The 22,608-nt window shown below is 44.1% G+C and overlaps 1 protein-coding gene across 2 annotated transcripts; it reads right to left on the bottom strand.

Moving 5' to 3' along the window:
- Positions 1-7,948: 7,948 nt before the first annotated feature.
- On the bottom strand, positions 7,949-17,436 carry HERPUD1 (homocysteine inducible ER protein with ubiquitin like domain 1). Of its 2 annotated transcripts, none has more exons than XM_006908775.1 (8): positions 17,159-17,436; positions 14,368-14,445; positions 14,205-14,279; positions 13,099-13,229; positions 10,899-11,021; positions 10,000-10,350; positions 9,541-9,646; positions 7,949-8,711 (listed from the first exon to the last, which is right to left on the bottom strand). In XM_006908775.1, exons 1-8 carry the CDS (start codon positions 17,291-17,293, stop codon positions 8,547-8,549), a joined length of 1,164 nt encoding a protein of 387 aa, XP_006908837.1. In that variant the 5' UTR covers positions 17,294-17,436; the 3' UTR covers positions 7,949-8,546. The 2 variants fall into 2 exon arrangements, with proteins under 2 accessions (XP_006908837.1, XP_006908838.1); XM_006908776.1 differs by having other exon boundaries at positions 14,205-14,276.
- Between the last annotated feature and the right edge of the window lie 5,172 nt (positions 17,437-22,608).

The raw sequence follows: 22,608 nt of genomic DNA, 5'->3' as shown, positions 1-22,608 counted from the left end.
AGCTCACATGTGCGTGTCTGCCCGCCTCCACGGGACAGAAAGCTCTTCTGGGGCAGCAGAGTCTTCCCTGATTGCTGCAGCCCCCCAGGCCCCCTGTTTCAGAGCCGGATAACCAGGGTACCCGGCCTCTGCTCATCTCCCCTGACCATTTGCACCTTCTTCTATATATCTGGATAATTGTTTCTTTAATACTTTTTTTCAAAAAATGCATTTCTTTTTCTTTTCACTTAAGTAAACTTTATCTAAGAATAAAGTTTATCACTCATCATCATAAATAGAAAGAAGCCAAAATATGGCAATGAATAAAGATGTTATATTCTTGCCAGAAACTGTTCCTAGACAATGACCCTAAGTTGGAGGCCTGCTGTTGCATGCAAATTAAAATTCAATTTAAAAAGGAAGAGAGCTTTGTGGGTATTAAAGATACTCTAACATCGAGGCTTCCCTTCGCTGCAACTTGGAATATTGGGGTATTCCATGGTATTTAATGCTGCATCTGTGTACCATGTAACATCATCTTGCATCCCCCCAGAGGCATGTGGCTCTCATTTTGGGATCTTCTGGCTTAGAGATTATTGTATTTAGCCTCCCTATGCTCTTATTGTGTTGAGCAATTGTATCCATACATAGTAGGCGCTTGGCACATAGTAGGCATTCAATAAATACTTGTTGACTAGAGCAGAAATGCCAAGTACTGTGGTGAGTTCTTTCCATGCTTTATCTTAGTCCCTTCTCATAATGGCCCCATAAGCAGTTATCATCTATTCTCTCCATTTTATAGGTGAGGGGTGCGAGCTCAGAGAGGTGCCATAACTTATTCTAGATGATGCAGCCGGTGGACATGAGAGCCAGGACTTCAACTACGAGGTCTGTGCTCTGTGCCTAGGGCTTTCGCAAGCCCGAGTGGGAGTCAGGGATAGGGTCTAGCTGGTCCCCAAGTCACTCACTGTGTCACCACGGATTGGTCATTGGCTCTCTCTGAACCTCAGCTTTTCAACTGTAAACTGGAAAAATGTTGATTTCTGTCCTTTGCATCCAAGGAGATAAAGGGAATGGACCCAATAAAGAGTCCTATACGTAGTCTTTTGCTTGATATGCACTAAGTACCCCTGAAGACATGGGCTGCCTCTGGGAGGAGCTGGGTGTCTAGGTGGGGGACTTCTATGCCTTTTGAATTTTGAGCCATACGTGTTTTTTGTTTTTTGTTTTTTAATTACAATGTCGGTAATGCAGCCTGCCTGGAAGCAACGCCCCCCCACCCCCTGCTCCCCGTTGGCCGATATGCTGCACAAGGATATAGAGCTGGACTCTATAACCTCCAGAGCTGGCAACCTTTACCAGTCAGAGTTCTACCAGAGAAACAGAGCGATAGATTAGTTGTTTGCTTGTTTCAAGGAGTGGACTTACCTGATTGTGGAGGCTGGTTAGGCAAGTCTGAAATCAGAGGGCGGGTGGGCAGGCTGGGAACTTGAGAGGAGAAGCTGGTGGTATAGACCATGGGCGTAACTGCTTCTTCCTCAAGGAAATCTGAGCTTTGCTCTTTAGTTAGACCTTTCAGCGAATTGGATGGGGCCGTGCAGATGATCGAGGACAATCTCCTTTATTTAAAGTCCACTGATTGTAGCTGTTAATCACATCTGCAAGATACCTTCACAGCAACACCTAGATTAGTGTTTAATTGAATAACTGGGCCCCACCAGGTTGATGTACAAAACTAACCATCGCAATTCGCCCTTTGTCATCTCGGTACCATTCCTAGGTTCTCCAGATAAAGACGATAACAAAGTCATGCTTTCATCTGATGTGACACGGCTATCCAGTGCATAACCAAAAACATGCTGACCCTCTCCCCGGAAGAGGACGCCAAGTCCTCGGGTGACGGTCACTCTTCTCCTTAATATCCTGTGACTTAAATCCTGTGATATAACGTTAACCATCATTAGTTCATCTTATGTTAAATAAGGAGAGAGAAGAAAACAAAAGTATTTGCTTTATATTCATTACATATCTCTATATAATATAGAAGGTCGTGTATGACTGTACAAACATATGCATAAAAAATAAGGAAGAAATGTTCGTGGCAATGACAGTTCTCATTTCTGCAACTGGTCCTATGTAGTCAGTATATAACGACCTTTTTCACTCCTATTCCATGCCCTCGACAAGCACCTCAGCTGGTCATGGTGCTTTACCTGGTCAGGTGACCCAAAACTTCACTCCTGAGAAGCCTGAGCCACTAGTTGTCCTGCTTGAATTGGGTTGTTGTAGTTTTCCACTGACTTTAGTCACAGGCTATGGCAGTACTAAGTGACAGCCTGAGAAATCAGCACCTCAGAATCCTCTTCCTTATCTTCACTGCATAAGAGCAGCCTAATTTCCTCTCGATAATCGATATCAATCGCCTGAGCCAAAAGAGTAACTCCCTTCCTTGCCTGTTGATTCAGGGGCACCAGAAATTCAAAACAGTCCTCACTTCCAGTTCAATGTCTCCAGGTGGAGTCATTTCTCCCTGTTACGGATTGAGTTGTGTCCCCCAAAATTCATGTCCATCCAGAACCTTGGGACGTAACCTGATTTGGAAATAAGGTCTTTGCAGATATAAATGGTACCTCACGCTTTGAAGCCTCCTAGGACTTGAATCTAGTTACGGGTCTAGAAGTAAAGTGGGCTGGGGTGGGAGTAGGTTCTGAGACAGTCAGCAGTGTCTTTCGAGGTAACTACCTCAGGGGGAGGCTATTACAGTTTTGCAGGCCAAGGGTTAGCTTCCTTAAAAATGGGTGAAAAGGCAGCTTCTACTGGCAAAGATGACCTGGAACCTCTCCCTTGTCAATCAGACTGTGGACATTATGGCTTCTTATCTCCCTCCTGGCTATACAAAGAATATTGATCTCCACTGTTACTATGCAAAATGTCACTTCATTGATCTCCACGGTTACTATGTAATATGTCACTTCTGACCAAGTATCCGTTTGCTACTTAGAATGCCAAACAAGGTGTCGATCGATGTTAAACTTAATTGCATTTCCCCAAAACTCAGCTCAGCCCTAGGCCTGTTCACAGGGAGAGGCTGCAGACCACACGCCCCCTCTAGGCACATCAGCATACTAACGGCCCCGGAGGTCCCAGACTGAAGGAACCTATGAACTTAGATTAACATGAGGCTTCCAAGTTTACTTGACCCAGAGCTCATTTTTGGAATGTTTCTCCTCTAGAGCTAGGATTCAAAAAAACACACCTTGGAAAATGCAAACTTAATAAGTCGTTGTGGCCTGGCCTGAAATTCGGGAGTATTTTATTGGTTCTTAGCTATTTAATTGCTGCTTAATAATGGAGATCCAAAACAATAACTTCCTAAGTATTACTAGTGGGCTGTAGTCCATTATTATACTACATTTAGCTACTGACATTTCTGCCGTGTCCCCCACCTGTTAGTCATCTTAAGCCGTATCTATTGCCGGAAGGTTCCCCGCTTTGCCCTAGTGGGGCTTGGGCCAATCTGAACACTTGTCAGCTGTCCCCAGGAGCACCTTCCTGGGACTATTTTGGGCCCATGGAATCTGGAGTCTAATCATCACAACCTGACTCCCCAGGGAGAGAGGCCCCACTCATTTAGAAACGAGAGGGCACCGCCAGCTGCCTGGGATTCCAGGGCTCTCGCCAAATGGTGATGTCCCCTCCTCTGAAAAGAATTAGGCTTTTCCACGCAAGACTGTAAAAAGGCCTTCGAATGGTATGGGATACGGAGATGTGTTTTTGTTAAGGGAAGTGAAGTAATTTCGTCCTGATTATTTCCGAAGGAGAGAACAAGACTGTACTAAAAAGGACACAGAAAGTTATAGAAAGTTTATGAAAAAGGAATCTTGAGAAATTTTCTGTGAGACCAAGCTGAATAAGACGGAAATAAATTTAATCAAGTGAATTTAAATATCAAAAGTCAGCTGATGCAAAAGTTTGGTCTTCTGTCTCTGCTGTAAAGGACGATTGGCCTGGTACTGATATTATGAAAAGGTTTTCTGCCTAGAAAGCAAAGATCTTGTGTTTTACCAAAATAATTTTCTGGGTTTTATGTTGTCTTGATCAGGTTCTTTATTACCTAAGAACACTAAATCTCCTCAATAGCAAGAACTAAGTTTTGCTAACAATTATGTAAACTTCTGTATTTGTGCTTCGAATCTTCTATCGTCATTTGCTTAAATGGACAATTAAGTATCGCTTCATAATGACTTACCCTATTTAGTCAAATGTCCAAACTTTTTGATATATTTTGACAAACTTCTCTCAAAATTTTAATTATAAATAGAGTCATGGTCTGGGAATAACCTTGAGGTATTTCAGAAGGGTCCCTGGAACCTAAAAAGATTTTTCAATCCTTGCAAAAGTATTAAACTAATTAGGCCTATTTGATAGACTAAAATGAAATGGGAAGTTTTGTAATAAGGAAGTGATTATATCGTATTGTTATAATATAAATAATTATATTCGTTATAACTGTTCCAGAAATATATGTGAAATTCCTGAAAATCTAAAATGTCCTGGCATAAGATGTCTGCCATCAAAATTGGGGCACACGTGGATGAAGGCCATTCTGTTTTTGCAAAAACGACCCCTCATTGCCAGATGTTTGCCATCCTGATGTTCTTGTAACGTGGCAATAGTCTGTTCCTAAAACTATTCACTGCCAGTTCAGTGAATAGCTGGGGCTACAGGAGACCCGACATGGCTGCGTGGTTGTTCTTGGCTCCCAGGCACCTTTCCAGTTTTTGCATTCCTTCATCCACCATAGTCCCTTTGGGCTGAACTTCATTCAACTGCCACTTAGTCCAGGTTAGCGATATGTTCTTATAAATATACATATGTGTTTTTTGGATTATCTGAAGCCCCTGCCACAAGGCTGATGCTTTTACCATGGCAAAGAAACTCTTACAAATGTGTTTCCCACTTGGGGTTTCCTTCTAAAATCTGTAGTGATTGGGGTACCCACTTCACTGAGCAAATCCCATGGACCTTCACTGACAACCTTGCAAACTCCTTGCAATTACCACTGACCCTATCAACCTCGATTATCAGGCAGGGCTGAGAGGACTAATAGAAAAACTGAATTCAAGCAGAAGTTTAATTACACAGGACTGAATGAACTGATGAGAAGGGTTACGATTTTATGATTTTTTATTTAAAATACTGATTTTTAAAATCTTTTGTTTTATAGATAAAAGGAAACTTGTTTCTCTTAAACTACTTATGACAGCAATTTGGTAAATTACACCTTTGTAAGAAGTATCGAAAACTTTTTTTCTCCCTACTCGATCCCTCTAGAATTTGATCCCTCTTATGAGTCTTCTTATTTTCATGGCAATGTGGTTATTTGCATAAGTTCAATAAGAATCTGTTCTCCTTATAACGGGACACATTTGGAAAACTGGTTATATCACCAAGGCTTTGATTGGAATGTCATATTTGACAGAGACACTAATAGACGGATGGGGCTAGAAAGCTTTAAGGAATTAAGATTGACTTTGGAAGCCAATAAACATGCATTGGGAAAACAGCCTGATGCCTTGCTTACGTCTTTCCAAGTAAGGTTGTTATCTTTCCAATGAAGGTTGCTTCCTGGGAGATACAAAGAGAGAAACTCAGAATATTTTGGAGACCTTGGGAAGAGAGTTATTCACCTGATATTGTAGGCAGTGTCTGATGGCAAGTCCTTGCTTTGCCTTTTCTGGTATTAAGAGGCCTTTTAAAGTTCAATCTGAAGATTCCTTAGGGAAAATTCCAGCAAAGCGGATTTAAAAGAGCCTGTGTGGTTAATTACAATTCTTGTTGGGCTTATACAAATAATCAGGCCAAGTTTACTGATACTAGACCTATTTTGCTAATAAATTAGTCTTAATATGGCTATCTTTGGTAATAACATGAAAGTGATTTGGGAGAGAAAAATTGTTTCAATAGAAACTATAATTACCTTTGTAGATACCAGATTCTAATGTCGTTCCTTGTCTTTGAGTTTTTAATTTTCTACCTATAAACTGGACTGGACCCTGAATTTTTCAAGTTTTCTTAAATATTTGGCTGTAACCCTCCGAACTAACATCTTCATTTTCCCATCCTTTGGCCTGGAATCACTAACTAAAACTGCCCTTTTCCCAAAGCCATGCAAGCCAAAGTGGGACGACATGACATAAACTTCGGAGAGATCACAACACTTCATCTGTGAACAAGCTTCGTGCCTGTTGCAGAAAGATCACAGACAGTCAGGCTGCAGACCAGGAGAACCTCGCAGATTCACTGCCTGCCTTCACTCCATCTGAAGATAATCTGAGACAAAGACATCTAGAAATCTCCTTGACTGCCTCCCATCAGAACTCAAAACTGAGATTACAGTCTGCTCCAATCATTAACCTTTGTTTTTCTTCTGTTTCCATAGAGATGTCTCCTATTAAATGCCCGACAGCTTGTACCGTAGGCTTAAATTTGGGAGCCCACCAGCATCACTGCCTCCCAAAATGAGATGCAACTTTAACTGAACTGAACTTTTGTCAAGACTGAGCGAGACTGGCTTAATGAGATATAGAACCATCTACCAACTCAACTTCTGGAATGTGAAACAGCCAGGCAAGTTTCAGAGGAGGGAACTGTGGGGGTTCAAAGTTACGCCCCAAGGTGTGCCTCTGTGGCTTGCAGATTGTTTTGATCTAAAGACAACTTTAGCCACAGGCTCAAGAGAAACTTCTGTCCCTCCCTTAACCAGCTGAAGAACCTGGATGAGGGGACTTGTCCATAAGTGGTTGTCAGAGATCACCTCTTTTCATCTATCTACAGGGCAGGACAAACCTCTATTTATTAAACTTCTGCTCTTCTTATCATCCTGCAATGACCCTTTGAGACCCCCAGGGTGCATTACGTCATCCCTAGCTCAGGACATCTTATAAACCCACGTTCCCTTTCCGTCTTTGAACCTCTCCTATATGTGGGGTTCCCATACATATGTATGCAATAAATTTGGTTATTTTCTCTTGCTAAAAAAACAAAGCCTTAGTGTGAACTCTTACTGGTCACTTTCACAAATCACCAAGCATGGCAAAAATCCCGCTTTGGGGACAGAGGGACAAGTCTCGGCTATGCTTTTGCTTTAGCTGTGACCCTTCTCTCCAGCTCCTCGAACTCCTTCCATCATTTCCGACCCACTTCCTCACTTGTAAAACTCCAATCCCAAACCTCTTCTTCCTTCAAGCAAATACTGGCTTCATAGATTGTCAGTGGTCACTGCCTTCAGACAGCTTCTCTGTTCCGGACGTAGTGTTATTTGAAACTTTATACCACCTAACTCCCTACGTAATTATCTTAGCTGACTTTTTAAAACACAACCATACGCAAAACACCTTTGTATCTCCCCAGCATCTTGTTATGGATTGTTTAACGAACGTCTATTTGACGTAGCAATATTTCCAGTAATGAATAATTTAAATGATCATAACCATGATACAAGAAGCTGATTTGCTTTGCCGAGAAGAACACGGTCCAGGCCTTCAGCATTCAAACTATAACATCATTCATGTGAAAGATACACAGAACTTGGCTTTTAAGATTAGTCGCAAAACTAGTAATTAAAGGATTGGAGTCACAAAAGCTCAGCTCACAAAAGCACAACACTGCAGCAGGTAAAACCACCTCGGAATTGCCAGGGTGGAGGATACCTGATGCCACCGATTTGTGGAATTTAACTTGGACGGGTTACTACATAAGCCCGTACTGTTTAAATCAGGAAATGAGGGCAAACACAAGGACATTCGTAGTAAATTAAAACTCGCATGGCCTTACCTTGTCGTTCTTCAGTAGTACAAACTGTACTTCCGTAAAAAGAAGCAAAACATTCGGGTTACTTAAAAATCAGCAAGTCAACTGTTGGCGATCCAGTACAAAGGACCCAGAGTAAACTGCTAAGAGCCTCTGCCAGGATCATTCATAGTAAAACTTTATTGAACAGAAAACCCAGCAAAGGTTTCCACCTCCGCAAAGTTCCCCTTGGTTTAAAGTAAAGCACTGCATTTTAAAAAGCAATTATACAGAAGTCTTTCCTAGAAAAGTCCTGCTAAAACATGTCTAGCAATTTCATTGATTATATAAAGTAGTACACTTAGTGTAATTTAAACATTCCAACAGGAATCAAATCGTACCAGTTGAACCATTTCTGCATCTGACATCTATGTACAAACACATGCAAACACACACATCTGAAAAAATTCCTCAGGCATAAACATGCGACACTAACGCCTTCTACTTACAATGCCTATTAAACTACATACAGTATATATTAAAGCTCTTCAGAATAAAGACATGAGAAGCCTTAGGCATTTTTGTTCATCAATTTGTATCATGGCTTCGTGTCTTATTTTCTGCTTTTGTTTGATCACAAAAGCATAGATCATCCTCCTTGCTGGTTCTTTTACTAATTCTGTGCCATTGCCATGTCCAGGTGAAGAAATCCAGCTGGAGTCAAATGACGTAGTCCATGCCTGTCACAGCCTCCGGCAGCCAGAGAGCAAACAGCATCAGTTTGCTATGGCCGGGGGGCCTTCTGGAAGGAGAGAGGCGAAGAAAGTCTTGAAGACGAGCCAGGCTGTGCTCATGAAAGAAGGGCTGGTCTGCTCGCCATTCAGTATGTCCCTGTCCGGAGGCAGATAGTTGGGGTCTTCGACTTCAGGATCAGGACCTTCCTACAGGGAACGAAATGATGAGAAAACAATTAGGACCGTGATAAATACCCAACAGCGCTAGGCAACGGCAGAGTGACTCCCTGGACGCCCGCGCCAGGTGCGAAGCAGCCAGGCAGGTAGGACCCCGGAGGATGATGTCCTAGGCTGGACGGCGGTCCCTCTCGGGCCAGCGGCGCTGCTGACAGTCTCATAGTTTTGAATATACCCAGCAGCAAATATCAGAACAAATGAAGTAATGAGATCTTCGACTATTATTAAATGAGTAAATTAAGTTAAGCTCTTTATTAAATATGGATATTCTTCTAATTTTGGCAGTGTTCTGAGTTTTAAAAAGCTAAAAATGGAAACCCAGTGTTCTAAAAACAGATACTAGGGTGCCGATTTATATTTTAAAACAATATCCTTTAGAATTACGCATTAAACTGCCCTATAAAAATTCTACCTCTGTGTGTTATTTTCCAGGAACTCTATTCTGTGAGACATACTTATGCTCTCAATCCTTAATGAGAATAACTATCCATTAGCAGTTTCCACAGTCTAACACATTGTTATGGACTACTGAACACTCAAAATAGTGAGTTTAAAATAATGTTATTCACATACTCCAAAATACAAACTGCCACGGCCACATGACAAAAATACCTGATGGACGCTATGACACATTTAATGTTTTAAAAGTAGCTATTGTTCTAAGAATAATTTTTTTAAAAAAACTTGAAAGACTTAGCTTTATAAAAGGGTAAACGATGACACCAGATATTCGAAAGTTACGGATTTGAGAGCCTGGCATCTCACACCAAGCTCGCAGGCTCCACCAGAAGTGCCATACCTGTAAGTTGTTGTTGGGGTCCTGATTTACGGCTTCGTGAAGACGACCGTCATTTGGGAAGTTCTGGACTGGCCTCTGTCTAAATGGAAACCACCCAACGTGATGCCTTCAAAGGAAGCATACAAAAGTCCATCTTAGCTAACCTCACAGTGAGACTTAAGAATTTCAGGGTCCTCTCGTTAGATGAGGTCCCCCTCACTCCCCTCCACTAGTCAGAGCAGCACCCTGATTAGAAGCTCTCAGCAAGGCCCATCTGCAGAGACCTGCCGTCTCTCCATCTCCCGGACTTTCCCACTGGCCTGTCAGTTTCCTGAAGGCAGGGGCTATGTTTTATTCATCACTGTAACCCAGCAACATGAACAGCACCTGGCACATAGTACATGCTCCGTAAGTGCTTGAGTCACCATGACGTGTAATTTGAGGTAAAGGACTAAAAGACAAGTGAAATCATCTGCTTACAGGTACATAACCACGGTGGCCCCCATGACCATGAGGAATCTGCTCAGGGAGGAGTAGAAGTAGAGGATGCTGAGGAAAACGGAAAACGTGGCTGCTGAATAGGTCCAATCCAACCAATCTCGATTTATCTCATCATCTTCTTCCACGATGGGGCCGCCTTGTGCATTCATCCGCAAATTCTGATTGGCCCCGGGATTAACCACCACTTGAGGAGCAGCGTTCTGATTGGCTGGCTGGTTTTCAGCTGGAAACTGGTTGTGAATAGGGGCTGGAGCAGGTGCTGAGACCACAGGTATCTCTTGTGCACTTGGAGAGGGAACAAAAGTCCCCGACGCAGCAGTGGCCGCTAAACTGAAATGGAAACGACAGAGGCAGATACTGTTGAGAGCAAAGCAGCGTGAAGACGGTGGTTCTCATCTCCTTATTCATGGAGGGACCTTTTACAGTTAAGCATTATAAGTAGGTACATACAAACTTAATATTTCTTTAAGTTAGCAAAGAACTTCTTTACTAACAGTCATACCTATACATGAGACTTTTTTACTCCTGAGAGAAGCCACATGATAAATTTCATCTGGAATTAAACATCAAGGCTACTATAACAGCATGGCGCAGCAGCAAATTAAAATTTTCACAAAACTTTAAAGACACCACGCGTTGAAAAGAAAGTAACATATTCCAAATGAAGTCATCGAACTATGTACCCCTGTATCAACACACAAATTAGGCAGCAGGTATCATTTATACTCTACTCCACCCACAGAACCAGACAGAGCAGGACTCTGCACAAACAGATGAAAACACACTCATGCCCACATCCCTAACTTCACAGGTAACGTGGATGGGATTCCCCTCAGTCCTCCCCCCGCCCCACCCCTGCATGGCAGGGAAGGACTCACTATTGCATGTAGTACTGCCGTGCATAGATCTGCTGGAACCAGGAGAGCTGCAGCCACCCATAGGTTGTGTAGCCTGAGAAGCCAGGCCCCAGGCCTTGGAACTCCGGCTGGGCGGCTTCGGGCCTATGAAAGAATTTTCAAAATACTCAGTTTGAGTTGGTTTAGTATGAATAAGTGAAAACGAAGTTTAAATTACAATCAGAAATTCAAATCAGAGACAGAAAAATGGGCTTTATGACCGTTAGACACAGACTACCGTGTGATGTGCTGTGGCACAAGCACGAAGGGCTGGCTGACGAAGCCCTCCTACTGCGGCCCAGACCCCAAGGCAATGTGGCTGTACGAACGAGCAGGCTAAGTGGATACCCCCTGCCCGCCGCTTACGATTTGCCAAGTCTCACTGCAGGTCTAAACCCACGTTTATCCTTTAGAAAGCAGCTCTAAAAAGCCACATTTCTCCCAAAGCCTGTCTTGAAGGAAACCGCTCCCTACCCCCAATACTCACTTTCCCTCGCCTCTAGATCTGAATCTATATAGGAAACAGTTAAGTGTGTATGTGGTATCACCCACGCCTGCTCACTGACCACTTGTGCCCTGTACAGGCTGCTGGCTGTTATCTCGCTGTATCCCAACAACCCCGTGAGGATGGAGGTCTCCCCCATTTTACAGAGAGGAGCCGGGCTGTGGCTCAGGGAAAAACGAGATTTACTTGCACGAGATCACTGAGCTTAGTAAGTAGCAGGGCTGGATGCAAGAGCTGTGTGACACCAAACCAACTCCTTGTGCCACGCAACACAAGCTTAAACCAACCACCAGGGGCAGGGCCTGTGGGACTCGTCAGCGGCTTTGTGAGCCTTAAGCAAAATCCTTTGGTGGCACTCTCACAAAGGAGAAACTCACAGAACTGCGGGAAGACCAGGAGTTGGTTAGTGGTCATCTGCTGGCCACCTCACTTCCTTAAAGTTAGACGTACTGGCTGCTCAACAGATAGTTGTTCAACGAAACCCATAAATTTTATCACGGTGAAATTCATAGTCGGAGACGGGCCTCAATTCTCAAGTCATATAGCCAGAAGGGAAGCCGTTTTAAATGTTTCTATCCAATAATGAATCCAATTATTATCCAATTCATATGCTGACAGTCCAAATTCCATGCCCAGAGTATTTCTAGAAGAGTATTCTAATACAAGTGGGTTTTGGTATGACACTGTTGTTGATCATTAAAAAGTTACAGTGCAGAGAATGAGAGGATGAGCGAGCGCTATTGTCAGCTCTGATGATGGTGGCACTGCAGATCCGCGAGATATCTAAAGGGCTTTTACAGTTGTACAGTGAAGTATGCAGGGGTGAGATAACATGATGTCTGGGAATTTGAAATAGGTCAGGGAAAAAGGGGAGGGGCAATAAATGAAATGAGTGTGGCACAACTTTGCTCATTATTGGGCCTGGGTGACGATTATATGCTCATTCGTTATAAAGTTCCCTTTACTTTTATGTACATTTGAAATTTTCATTAATTAAAAAAAGAAAACCTCATTCCCCAAACTGGCTTTATCAACAATCAAGTATTAAAAACTACTAGGAAAAGGAGGGCAGAGGAATTGGGGGGTGGGGTGGGTTACAGAATTTCAACTCGTCATTAATATACTATTTTTTCCCACAGGCACTTTCATAATAAAGTGTTCCAGGAGCTATGAAATCTAAACATCTGAGCATTTAGTCACTTTTGGCGTTTGCTCTAAAGAGAAGCTTGAATCATTCTAAAGAAATTAAATTTGACTAGCACCACAGCACAGTCCTTGGCAGAGCATTTCTTAATAGCGTCTTCACCTTTAGTCACCCATTGTTATGAGTGACAGAGCACAAGGCCACGCAGCAAAGCAGCTGCACGATGCTTCTAACAGCGGTTTTCTCTGCAGCAGCATTAATCACAAGGTCGGCATGTGCGAAGCACAGCCCTGTAGAGGGGATATGCCTACATTTTCAATACATGGGTCTCCCACTTTTTTCTATGTTCCTAAAAGGGTATGTAGTAAGAAGTTAAATACATAAAAGCTCTTTAAAGTGAAATCCTTATAAGCAACGCTCTGTACATTTTAAAGTTCTGTGACTATACAGTGTAAACACACCTTATCCTTAAAATTTATACAAATGAGGCACATTCCTGTTGTATAAAGCTGGTTCTTTATTGCAACACTCACCTGGAGATGTTCTCCCATCCAGAGGGAGAAAGGTTCCGCAGGACCTCTCTGGGCCTGACACCATCACCTGAGGAATCCCCAGGATACTGTCCCTGACGAAGACCAGCGGGCTGCTCTGTGGATTCAGCAACCTAAATAAGTGTAATATGAACAAGAGAACAAAGGGTCTGATGCAACTGGCTGAAATCGAGCAAAAAGAATTATTTTGCTGTGAACGCGACAAGATTAAATAGATGCAATGTTATGCAAAATATATTCTGAAATTTCTTCAGCATGACTTCAATATATATTTCGTTCATATTTTTTCCTAGAGTAACTATGCTATAGTTTCATTAAACTCTTCCAATGAAGTTATCACTGGCGAGAAAGATTCTTGATAGTGCTCTGTATATCTTATGGTGCTACATTTACTAAAGCAAGAAATTAAATTTGACTAACAAGATTCATAAATAGAACCCAGCCAGCAACCTAAAGGAAAGAATTTCCTATGCTATGTTCAGATATTTCAGGAAATACAGATGTAATGCAAATTTAGGGTACATCACCACATTTATTTATTAACACATTTATTAATGCTGTATATTCGAATCGACACTGTGAAATGAAAATAAAGACTGTCAGACATAAATCTACAGAGCTCACTTGATAGAGCTGGCTTTTTCCTATCCAACTAACAAAATAAATAACCACATTAAACATTTCCAGAGAAAATATATTCACTTTTTTACTCTTATAAAAATTAATGGTTCCTTAGAAGAAACTCATTATGTGCTAAATTCAACGAAAACCTCAGTTTACAGTGCCTGTTGGTTCAGTGATCTGGATGCGCAGCCACTGAAGGTCAAATCATGTCCCCGCAGACAGGGTGACATACACGGAACTCCCCTTTCCACCATAACGCTGACAGCAGCGTCCACCCTATTATTATGAGAAACTCATTTGTATTGAAAACAGTTTCTAATTCCTGATTCTTCCCGGTGGGGCGGGGGGCGGATATTACTTGATAAAAAGGCTATAAAAATCTCTCTGAGGAGTTTCATCTGGCTTCTTTTATCCCTTGAGTCTGAAAGACACAGGTTATCATAATCGTGATGAAGCAGACATACCTTTGTGCTGGCTTCTGACATTTTTGAAGGAGTCTTCACATTGCACACCAGATGTAGAACGTGCCGTTTCTCCTGCTAAAAGTAATATGGAGGAACTTTAGGGCCTGAATTCAACCTGGTAAGAGCTGCAAAACACTCAAATGTTCACATGTAAGTGATGTACCTTTGGAAGCAAGTCCCTGAGATACTGGTCATCCAACAGCAGCTTCCCAGAATAAATTAGCCTCTGGTCCTCCGGGCGCTTACCATGAAAAGAAAGAGCAGCACAGGTCAGCGTTTAAACCCTGCAGGCACCCAAACAGGGAAGACACTGTTTTATTCAAACTATTTAAATATGTGTGTTTTTCCCCTCTGGCATTACAGGAAAGCATTTCTTTAAAGGCCCCATATACAAAACATTTAGAAAGTGCTTAAGTTTAAACTGGTCCCTAACATGCAAATACATTTAGGATGGCAAATTATTTCCAGTTCACAAAACCCATAGCAACCTACTTGACTTCTTAACACCCAGAGAAATAGCTTTCTGCCACGACAAACAAATTCGATGTGCAGCTCCTACAGCAACTAACTTCAAAACCTGTGTTTAGCCTCTGAGAAAACTCAAACAGCCCCCAAGGTCAGCCTTCGCCCAAACCACCTAGCACTGTCCCAAAATAACATGAAGCAATTCTAAACTTAAGCCCTCGAAAAGACATTTCCTGACATACAAATGCAGTTATAGATGACATGGTGTGTGGGTAGCATTTTCACAACCATCCTGTGAGATTTTTGTATTGCTGTTTTAAGGGAGGAAGGTCTGAAATGGACTTGTCCAAGGTCACCAGCTGCTACAGAGTCCAGATTCCAACCTCTTTTCCATTCCAACGATTTTAAAACTACAGGGACTTTACACACTTTTATACAAATATCATTTTTAAAATCTACTTTTAATTTCTTTAAAAACTTTAAATATAATGGCCTCAAAGAATATATACCAAAGGCGGTACAATGGCGATCACCACCAGCTTGCTAACCTATTCTTGCCAAAATAACCAATTGTGCAAAACTTAGAATAAAGCTGCTCCTGTCAAGTAGCCCGAGATTATAAAGTAAGCTGTTTAAAACAAACAAAACAATAATTGCATCTATTTATCCGCATAAAGCCAGGTTTTTACAACTGTGCAACTAAAACAAACTACAGAACTATATTGGATGCTGTGCTCACCACTTCTCACTGACTTCAATGCCAAACGCTATGCACCTGATTTTGTAAAATACTAGGTGGGTATTGTATTATAGAGGTGGGTCCTGTATTATAGGAAAGGGTTCCACACCGGAAAAGGTTTGAAAACCACAGCTGCCTGTGACTTAAATTGTTTTACTTGTTAAAAGCCTGAATTGACAGGGTCTTTCTCCAGACAGAGGCTGATTTGATAAAAAGAGTTAAGCAACTATTATAAAGTAAGGCTTCTCACATTAGAAAACAAATGAGTATTCTCCAGCCATAATTTTTAAACACAAATTTACCTACCTGGGAGACCTTTTATTTACAACTTTTGGGTCTTCAGACTTACTAGGAGTGATATTCCTCACCCAGGGAAGCCCTCAGGAAAGCTCTCCTCTAAAACACTGCCTTTTACCAAATGACACTACTAGAGGCCACACCCGCGTTGCCAATGTGTGTAGCTAGCAGCCATTCTCACAGCAACACGGCCTCCCCTTCTTGGAAGAAACTTTGGCAAAAGTGCACAGAGTCCCAAGGTGAATGCAAACAAATAAGCAAATTTCAAAACAACTCGGTAGGAAAACTTACTTCGACATTCAATATTGAACAAATATGAAACGAAAACAAGCTGACCCATGAGCCACCACACACTGCAACTGTTCAGATAAGAAGGAACAATTTCACAATCTTTCCTTGCCCTGATGCCCTCTCCTGTTTGATGGAGAATTACACTTATGGACAGTAAAGAGCACTGCTGACACTTACATAATATTAGAGTAGAAAGTAAATACAGGAAGGTCCAGCGCACAGCCTCTATCACGTGGTGGGAAGGGGGGCGGTGCTAAGGGTGATATTGACAAATTTGTCAACCAAAACAAAGCAAGGAAGTCTCTAATGGAGGGACCCAAGTCGAAAACCCAGACTCAAGCAGACTCCTTCCGCCCATGTCCCTTCTAAACCACTCTTTACCAGAAAGTGCACCGGCTCCTCCCAGGGACTAAGCAAAGGCGGCGGACTCCAGCGCGGCAGGGAGGAGCCCATGGCGGAAGGTGGACAGGGAGGGGAAGAGCCACGTCTTGTTCCTGGGTGTGGGACCTTAAACACACACTGCCTGGGCGCTCACCGGGGTTCTCTAGCCAGTGGCCTGGGGTTGGCAGCGGCCCTCTCCTCTCCGCAATGAGAGGCTTCATCCGGAAAACTCATTTTGCACATTAATGTTTTCTTATTTCTATCCATTGGATGCAATCCTAATGAGGAACTCCTAGTCGCCCTGCCGTTTTGGGAAAACTGAGGCTTGAAGGGTGAAATGACTCACCCAAGGTCAAACTGCTGTTTCAGCGGCTTGGCTAAGGCTGGAAGCCAGGCCAAAAGAACTGATAAGGGGTCCGGGAAGGTGGGACAGGAGGATGACAGCCGTCAGGGTTTGGGGACGTAGGAAGTGAGGTGACAGGGGAAATCGGGCCGTCAGTAAGGCGAGGCGACGGCGGCCTATGACGAGGAGGTGACAACCACTGGGCCAGGAGAGGGGACGCCTTCGGCCGTAGGGCAAGGAAGGGGAGACCACAGCTGTGAGGGAAGTGACCAGGTGAGCACCCGCGGTTGGGGGAAGGCCGGCGAAGGAAGAAGATACAGGGAAAGGGGAAGCGACGTGGCATCCCCAGGGGGACTCTGGGGAGGCGGGAGGGATGGAGAGCCGGGGTTAGGGGGACGAGGGGGGCTCTGGAAGCGGGAGTCGGGGGTCCCCTCTCACCGGGCGCTCCGGGTAGACGCGGCTCAGGTGGGCCTTGAGGTGGCCCACGCTCCAGCTGCGATCGCCGCTCAGCTCCAGGTCGCGGTGGCGCTGGTTGGGGCTCTTCACCAGCAGTGTGACGGGCTCGGCCTCCATGTCGGTTGCGCTGCGCGCTCGGCTGAGCTCCGAGATGCCTGCCAAGCGGCCTCCCTGCCGCCGGTAGTCTCCGCAACGATAGTTCACGTCTCTGGGGCGCGCGCCCCCGCCTCGGGCGCCTTTTATAGGCACCCGCGTCCCGACTTTGCAGACAGACTCTTCTGTGGCTGCCGCCTATTGGCTGACTCGGAGGCCACTGCCCCGACGTGGCCCAATCAGCGGCCAGATACGCGAGCTGGGGGACGGGCCGAGCACGTGGGCGCGGCTGATGCAACCCGCCGCGGTTGCGTCACCCGCGTCGCGGCAGCGGCCCGGGAGCCCGGCGTTGGCGGCCTGCAGCCGTGGCTGTGTACGCTGCGGCCTGCTGGACCACTCGGTCCCGAGGCAGCTGGATGCTCGCTAGCTCGGGTGCTCAAGGCGCCGAGGGAAGGTCATCCCGGCCCACTCCGGTTTGGCAGCCCCTGCAAATTGTTTCCTCACAAAGCAGCACCACGCCCTTTTTGGTCCCAGGCATCGAGGCTCATTTCCCTTTCCTCGTTTCCCACGAGGGATGTCAGGCCCTGCAGCCAGCCCTACAGGGAGGCCTCCCACCCCTCCCCCGGCCTCAGTTCAAAGTACGGATGCGCTGACCCCGTTCGCGAGTCCACCTGGAAGCTCAAGGAAGAAGCAGCACCCCCCCACACACCCCACACACACCTCCTAAGCCCCCACTCCCCCTAAGCCCCCACTCCCCCCACGGAGGTTCTTCCTGGGGCTGAGGATGGAGGCATCCGACCTGCTGTTGCCAGTTCATCTGTGGTCTCAAGACGCGAATGTTACACCCTCATGTGTGGGTCATTACCCCATGAATAACAAGCAGGCCACAGTCGGGCTTACACTCGGAGACACTCAAAAGGGCCCTACTTTACGAGCTCCTGACTCTTGCCTCCTTTAAATTGGGGCTGTGACAAGGAGGGCAGGGTTCTCAAGTTTTCTAAAACGTGACCACAAAGGCCTCTCTGAAGTAGACACTCCCTCCCTCGCTCCCTCCCTCCCTTTTGTAGGAAAAAAGGTCTTGATAAACAAAACTGACTTTGTGCTGGCTCCATCCTTGTTCCAATCCTGTTGGGACATCTGTTTTTCCAGGTGTGTCAGAAGCTTGGCAGGGGCAGGAGGGTAACAGGAGGAGCCTGGTCTGCTTGTTAGGTGCAGTGCCACAAACAGGTTGGCCTGAAGGACTGAAATTGATTGTCTCATAGTACTAGAGGCTAGAAGTCTGGGATCAAGGTCTTGGGCAAGGAAGGTTCCTTCCGAGGGCTGTGAAGGAGAATCTGCCGTACCTTTTTCCAAGCTTCTGGTGGGTTGCTAGCCACCTTCAGGTTCCTGGGTAGGTAGCTACATCACCCCATCTCTGTCTTCATGGTCACATGACATACTCCCTGGGTGCATACCTTCACATCATTTTCCCTCTGCATGTCTGTGCGTCCCAATTACCCCCTTCTTTATTAGGACACAGGTCGTATTGGATTAGGGCTCACCCTAATAACCTCATCGGAACTTGATCATCTGCAAAGACCCACATTCATAGGTATCGGGGGTTAGGACTTCGACATCTTTTTGGAGGACATGATTCAGACTTAATATAACACAGAACATAGGGTGGCTTCTTTTCAACTGTCTTTATATTAAGAAGGGAGGTAGATGTGTCCCATGCTTAGCTTTCTGGGATTGTTTTTTCAGCTGAGGGAAGCTTTGTTTCTTTTCATCAGGGCTGCCTTGATGGGCACAGCCCCCATCCTTCGTTTCATGCTCTGCAGTCAACATCTGAAAAATTCTTAAGAAATTTTGAACAAGAAGTCCTGCATTCTCACTTTTCACTGGGGCCCACAAATTATATAGCTAGTCCTGCTTCTCGTACATCAGGTTGGATGCAAATGACTGATTATGATCTGGTAGTCTTGCAAGTAGCTAGAAGCCGACCAGTGGAGCCAGACCAGACAAAACAAGCAGAGGCCTTAGAGCGAGTGGCCAGGCAGGAGATAATGGCTTCAGCGAGAAGTTAACTATGCTAGGTAGCATGGTTTCTCCTTGCATGCAGTGACAAGCATCAGGGCCCCTTAAGATAGCACATTCATTTCCACTCAGTAAGAGAGTAAACGGGTGTTCCCCCTTCCCCTAGAGAAAAGGCAATCCAATGTCTGCGATTCTCTCGGGTTATGTCCCAATGAGACAGCCCCTTTTAAAGGACTTTGGTGATTTTGCCTATAGCATGTTTAGAAAAACATTAAATTCAAGTCAACAAAAGTACCAGGAATAGAAAGATAAACATGAATGACTCTGTGCTCAGTGACCTCACAGATGTAATGGGTGTGATAAGATAGCACAAAAATACAGAAATAAAAGACAACCCAAAGTCTCCTCCAGTTCTGAAGGACTTATGTTCACATTGACGCAGGAGAAGAGGCGGAGACATAGAAACTTGATGAAAGAGGTAGAATTGGAATTGATCTTTGAGGGATGGGTGGAATTTGAATAAATATGATAATGGCAGCAATTACTGATTAAACCCAATAGAGTACCTGTATACAGAACTTGTATGGGCAAGTATAGCTCAGTGGTGAAACTCATGGACCCAGAGCCAGACTGCCTGTTTCAAATCCAGCTTTTGCCATTTATGAACTATGTGACCTTAGTCAAGTTACTTAACCATTCTGTACCAAATTTTCCTTATCTGTAAAATAGGAGTAATAATAGTATCTATTTCATAGGGTTATTGTGAGGCTTAAATGATATAACATTGCTAAAGGTCTTGGGACAGATCCTAACACTTAATAAGTGCTCCAGAAATGTTAGCCATTCATATTTAGGGAACTGTAATGAGTCTAATCCAGCAGTTCGCGAACCTGGCTGTGAAACAGAATCACCCAAGGAACTCTTTTTTTAAATGAAGATTCTTACAACACCAAGTACTGGCAAAGAGCCACTGGAACTTTCCTATGTGGCTGGTAGGAGTGTAAGGTGGTACAACCCCTGTGGAAAGCAGCCTGGTGGTTTCTCATAAAGTTAAACACACACCTACTCAATGAACCTGGCCACGACACTCGGGGATTTACTGAAAAGAAATTAAAGACTGCATGAGAATGCCAATGTCAGCTTTATTCATAATAGCAACAAACGCTGGGAACAGTCCAGGTGTCCATCACTCGGAGGCTGGATAAACAAACTATACGGTGCCTGTACAACGGAATACTACTCAGTAATAAAATGGGACAAACTACTGATACACATGGCAACGGGAATGAATCTCAAAACCACGTTGAGCACAAGAAACAGACAAAAAGCATATATATTATATGATTCCATTCATATGAAACTCTAAAATAAGCAAAAGGAATCTATAGTGACAAAAAACAGGTGAGTGGTTGTCTGGAGATGGGGGCAGCGGAGACTGACTTGGAAGGGGCAGGGCCATGGTGTGCTGGAGCCAGCTTGTACTCGTTCATAGAACCAATTGTGAGCTTCTCTTCCCAATGCTGCTTTCAGTGACATCACGCTGATAGGTAGACATTGGCCATGGTGGGAACATTAGCACCGCAGAGATCAGCAAAGGCTATGAAGCAGAGCTTTTCCCCCCAGGGAATCAGTTGTTCAACTCTTACCAACACACTGCTGGGCACGAAGGAAATTTCTGGATTGGTGAAATGTTCTGTCTTGACAGGGTGTGGGTGACACAGGCATAGGCATTCGTCAAAACGGATCAAGCCGGACACTTGAGATTTGTGCATTTCACTGCATATGCATTTTACCTCAATTAAACACATAAAAAAAATAGGGTGGGTGTCTGAGTTCCATTTCAGGCCTACCAAATGGGGCCTAATGCATCCAAGTTGGTACCTGCTCAAGGGCCAGGTTTGAAAACCATCCATCAAGTGTGACAGTAAGTACAGGATTTATTTTTAAATAACAGTTATGATGTTGTCGAGAAGTAAGACCAGAAAGAATTCTTGGGACCAGCTCAAGAAAGACCTCACATAGTCACCTTTGAGAATTTGGGTCTTTTTTTGTGGGCAACGGGAGGTTTTTGACCAATAGATGGGACATGATCAGAACCAGCGTAGATCTGCCTCATTACAGTCTGGGTTTGCGTGAGAGAGACTTAGGGCCAGGAGACCCGACTTCAAGAGGAAAGGTAGACCAGCACTAGGGTAGACCAAAAGAAGAAAAGTGAAAAATGTGGACAAAAAGGCATTGCAGAAATAAAGTATGATCTGATCTCAGAAGCTAAGGAGGGTCGGACTTGGTTAGTACTTGGATGGGAGACCACCTAGGAAGACCAGGTGCTGTCAGCATAAAAAATAAAAATAAACAAATAAAAAATAAGGGATTGTAAATTGATAAGGTCCTTGCAATCTGTGAGGTCAACCAAGGGTCGCTTCACCTAAAAAGAAAGAAAGAAGAAAGGAAGGAAGGAAGGGAGGGAGGGCAGGATGGAGGGAGAGAGAGGGAGGAAAAAGAACACTGTCTCAGAAAGAAAGAAAGAAAGAAAGAAAGAAAGAAAGAAAGAAAGAAAGAAAGAAAGAAAGAAAGAAAGAAAAAGAAAGAAAGAAAGAAAGAAGGAAGAAAGCAAGCATGAGAGAAAGGGGCTTAGTAGATAATAGCTAACACTATGGAGTGCTTACTACATGTCAGACACACATCTTCAAGAACCTTCCATGGCTCAATCCACGTAATCCTCACAGCAACCTTCCGAAGTAGAATGCTATTATTATTTCCATCTTACAGCTGGGGAAACTGAGGCACAGAGCGTTTAAGTAACTCGTACAAAGTTACAGAGCTGGTAACTCTGAAATTATTAATTTTTATTTAACCGGTACCTCGGTATACTTTACATACAGTAAAACGAAGGAATCTGAACTGTACAGTTCCAGGACTTTGGGAGGGTGTATTCACCTGTGTAATCCACAGCCCTATCAGGATATAAAACGTTCCCATAACTCCTAAATCACCCGCTTGCCCCCACCTCTCCGGATCCCAGGCTTCACTGATCTCTGTCACTCCAGTATGGTCATGCCTGTTCTAGAAGTTCACGTCAATGAAATCATATAGTATGTATTCTTTTGTGCTTCCCAAAGATAGACATTCAAGCAGATCAGAGAAAGAAATAGAGTCAGCTGAAGGGAAATCCATATTCCTAACGGAGATTTCTAGAAATGTGGAAATGAGAAGACTATGGAAAATTTTTAACTTGCTCGTAGGACCACTTTTGTGGTCCTATGTCTCTGCTGTGACCTAATTTGTCTTTAAATCTGAGAGGGGGAAAGGAAGGAGCCAAGACC

The sequence above is a fragment of the Pteropus alecto genome, unplaced genomic scaffold (genome assembly GCF_000325575.1).
Source record: "Pteropus alecto unplaced genomic scaffold, ASM32557v1 scaffold123, whole genome shotgun sequence".
In the NCBI taxonomy this organism is placed as follows: domain Eukaryota; kingdom Metazoa; phylum Chordata; class Mammalia; order Chiroptera; family Pteropodidae; genus Pteropus; species Pteropus alecto.
The sequence above is the reverse complement of the archived record's forward strand: the minus strand, read 5'-3'. Positions and strand labels throughout refer to the sequence as shown.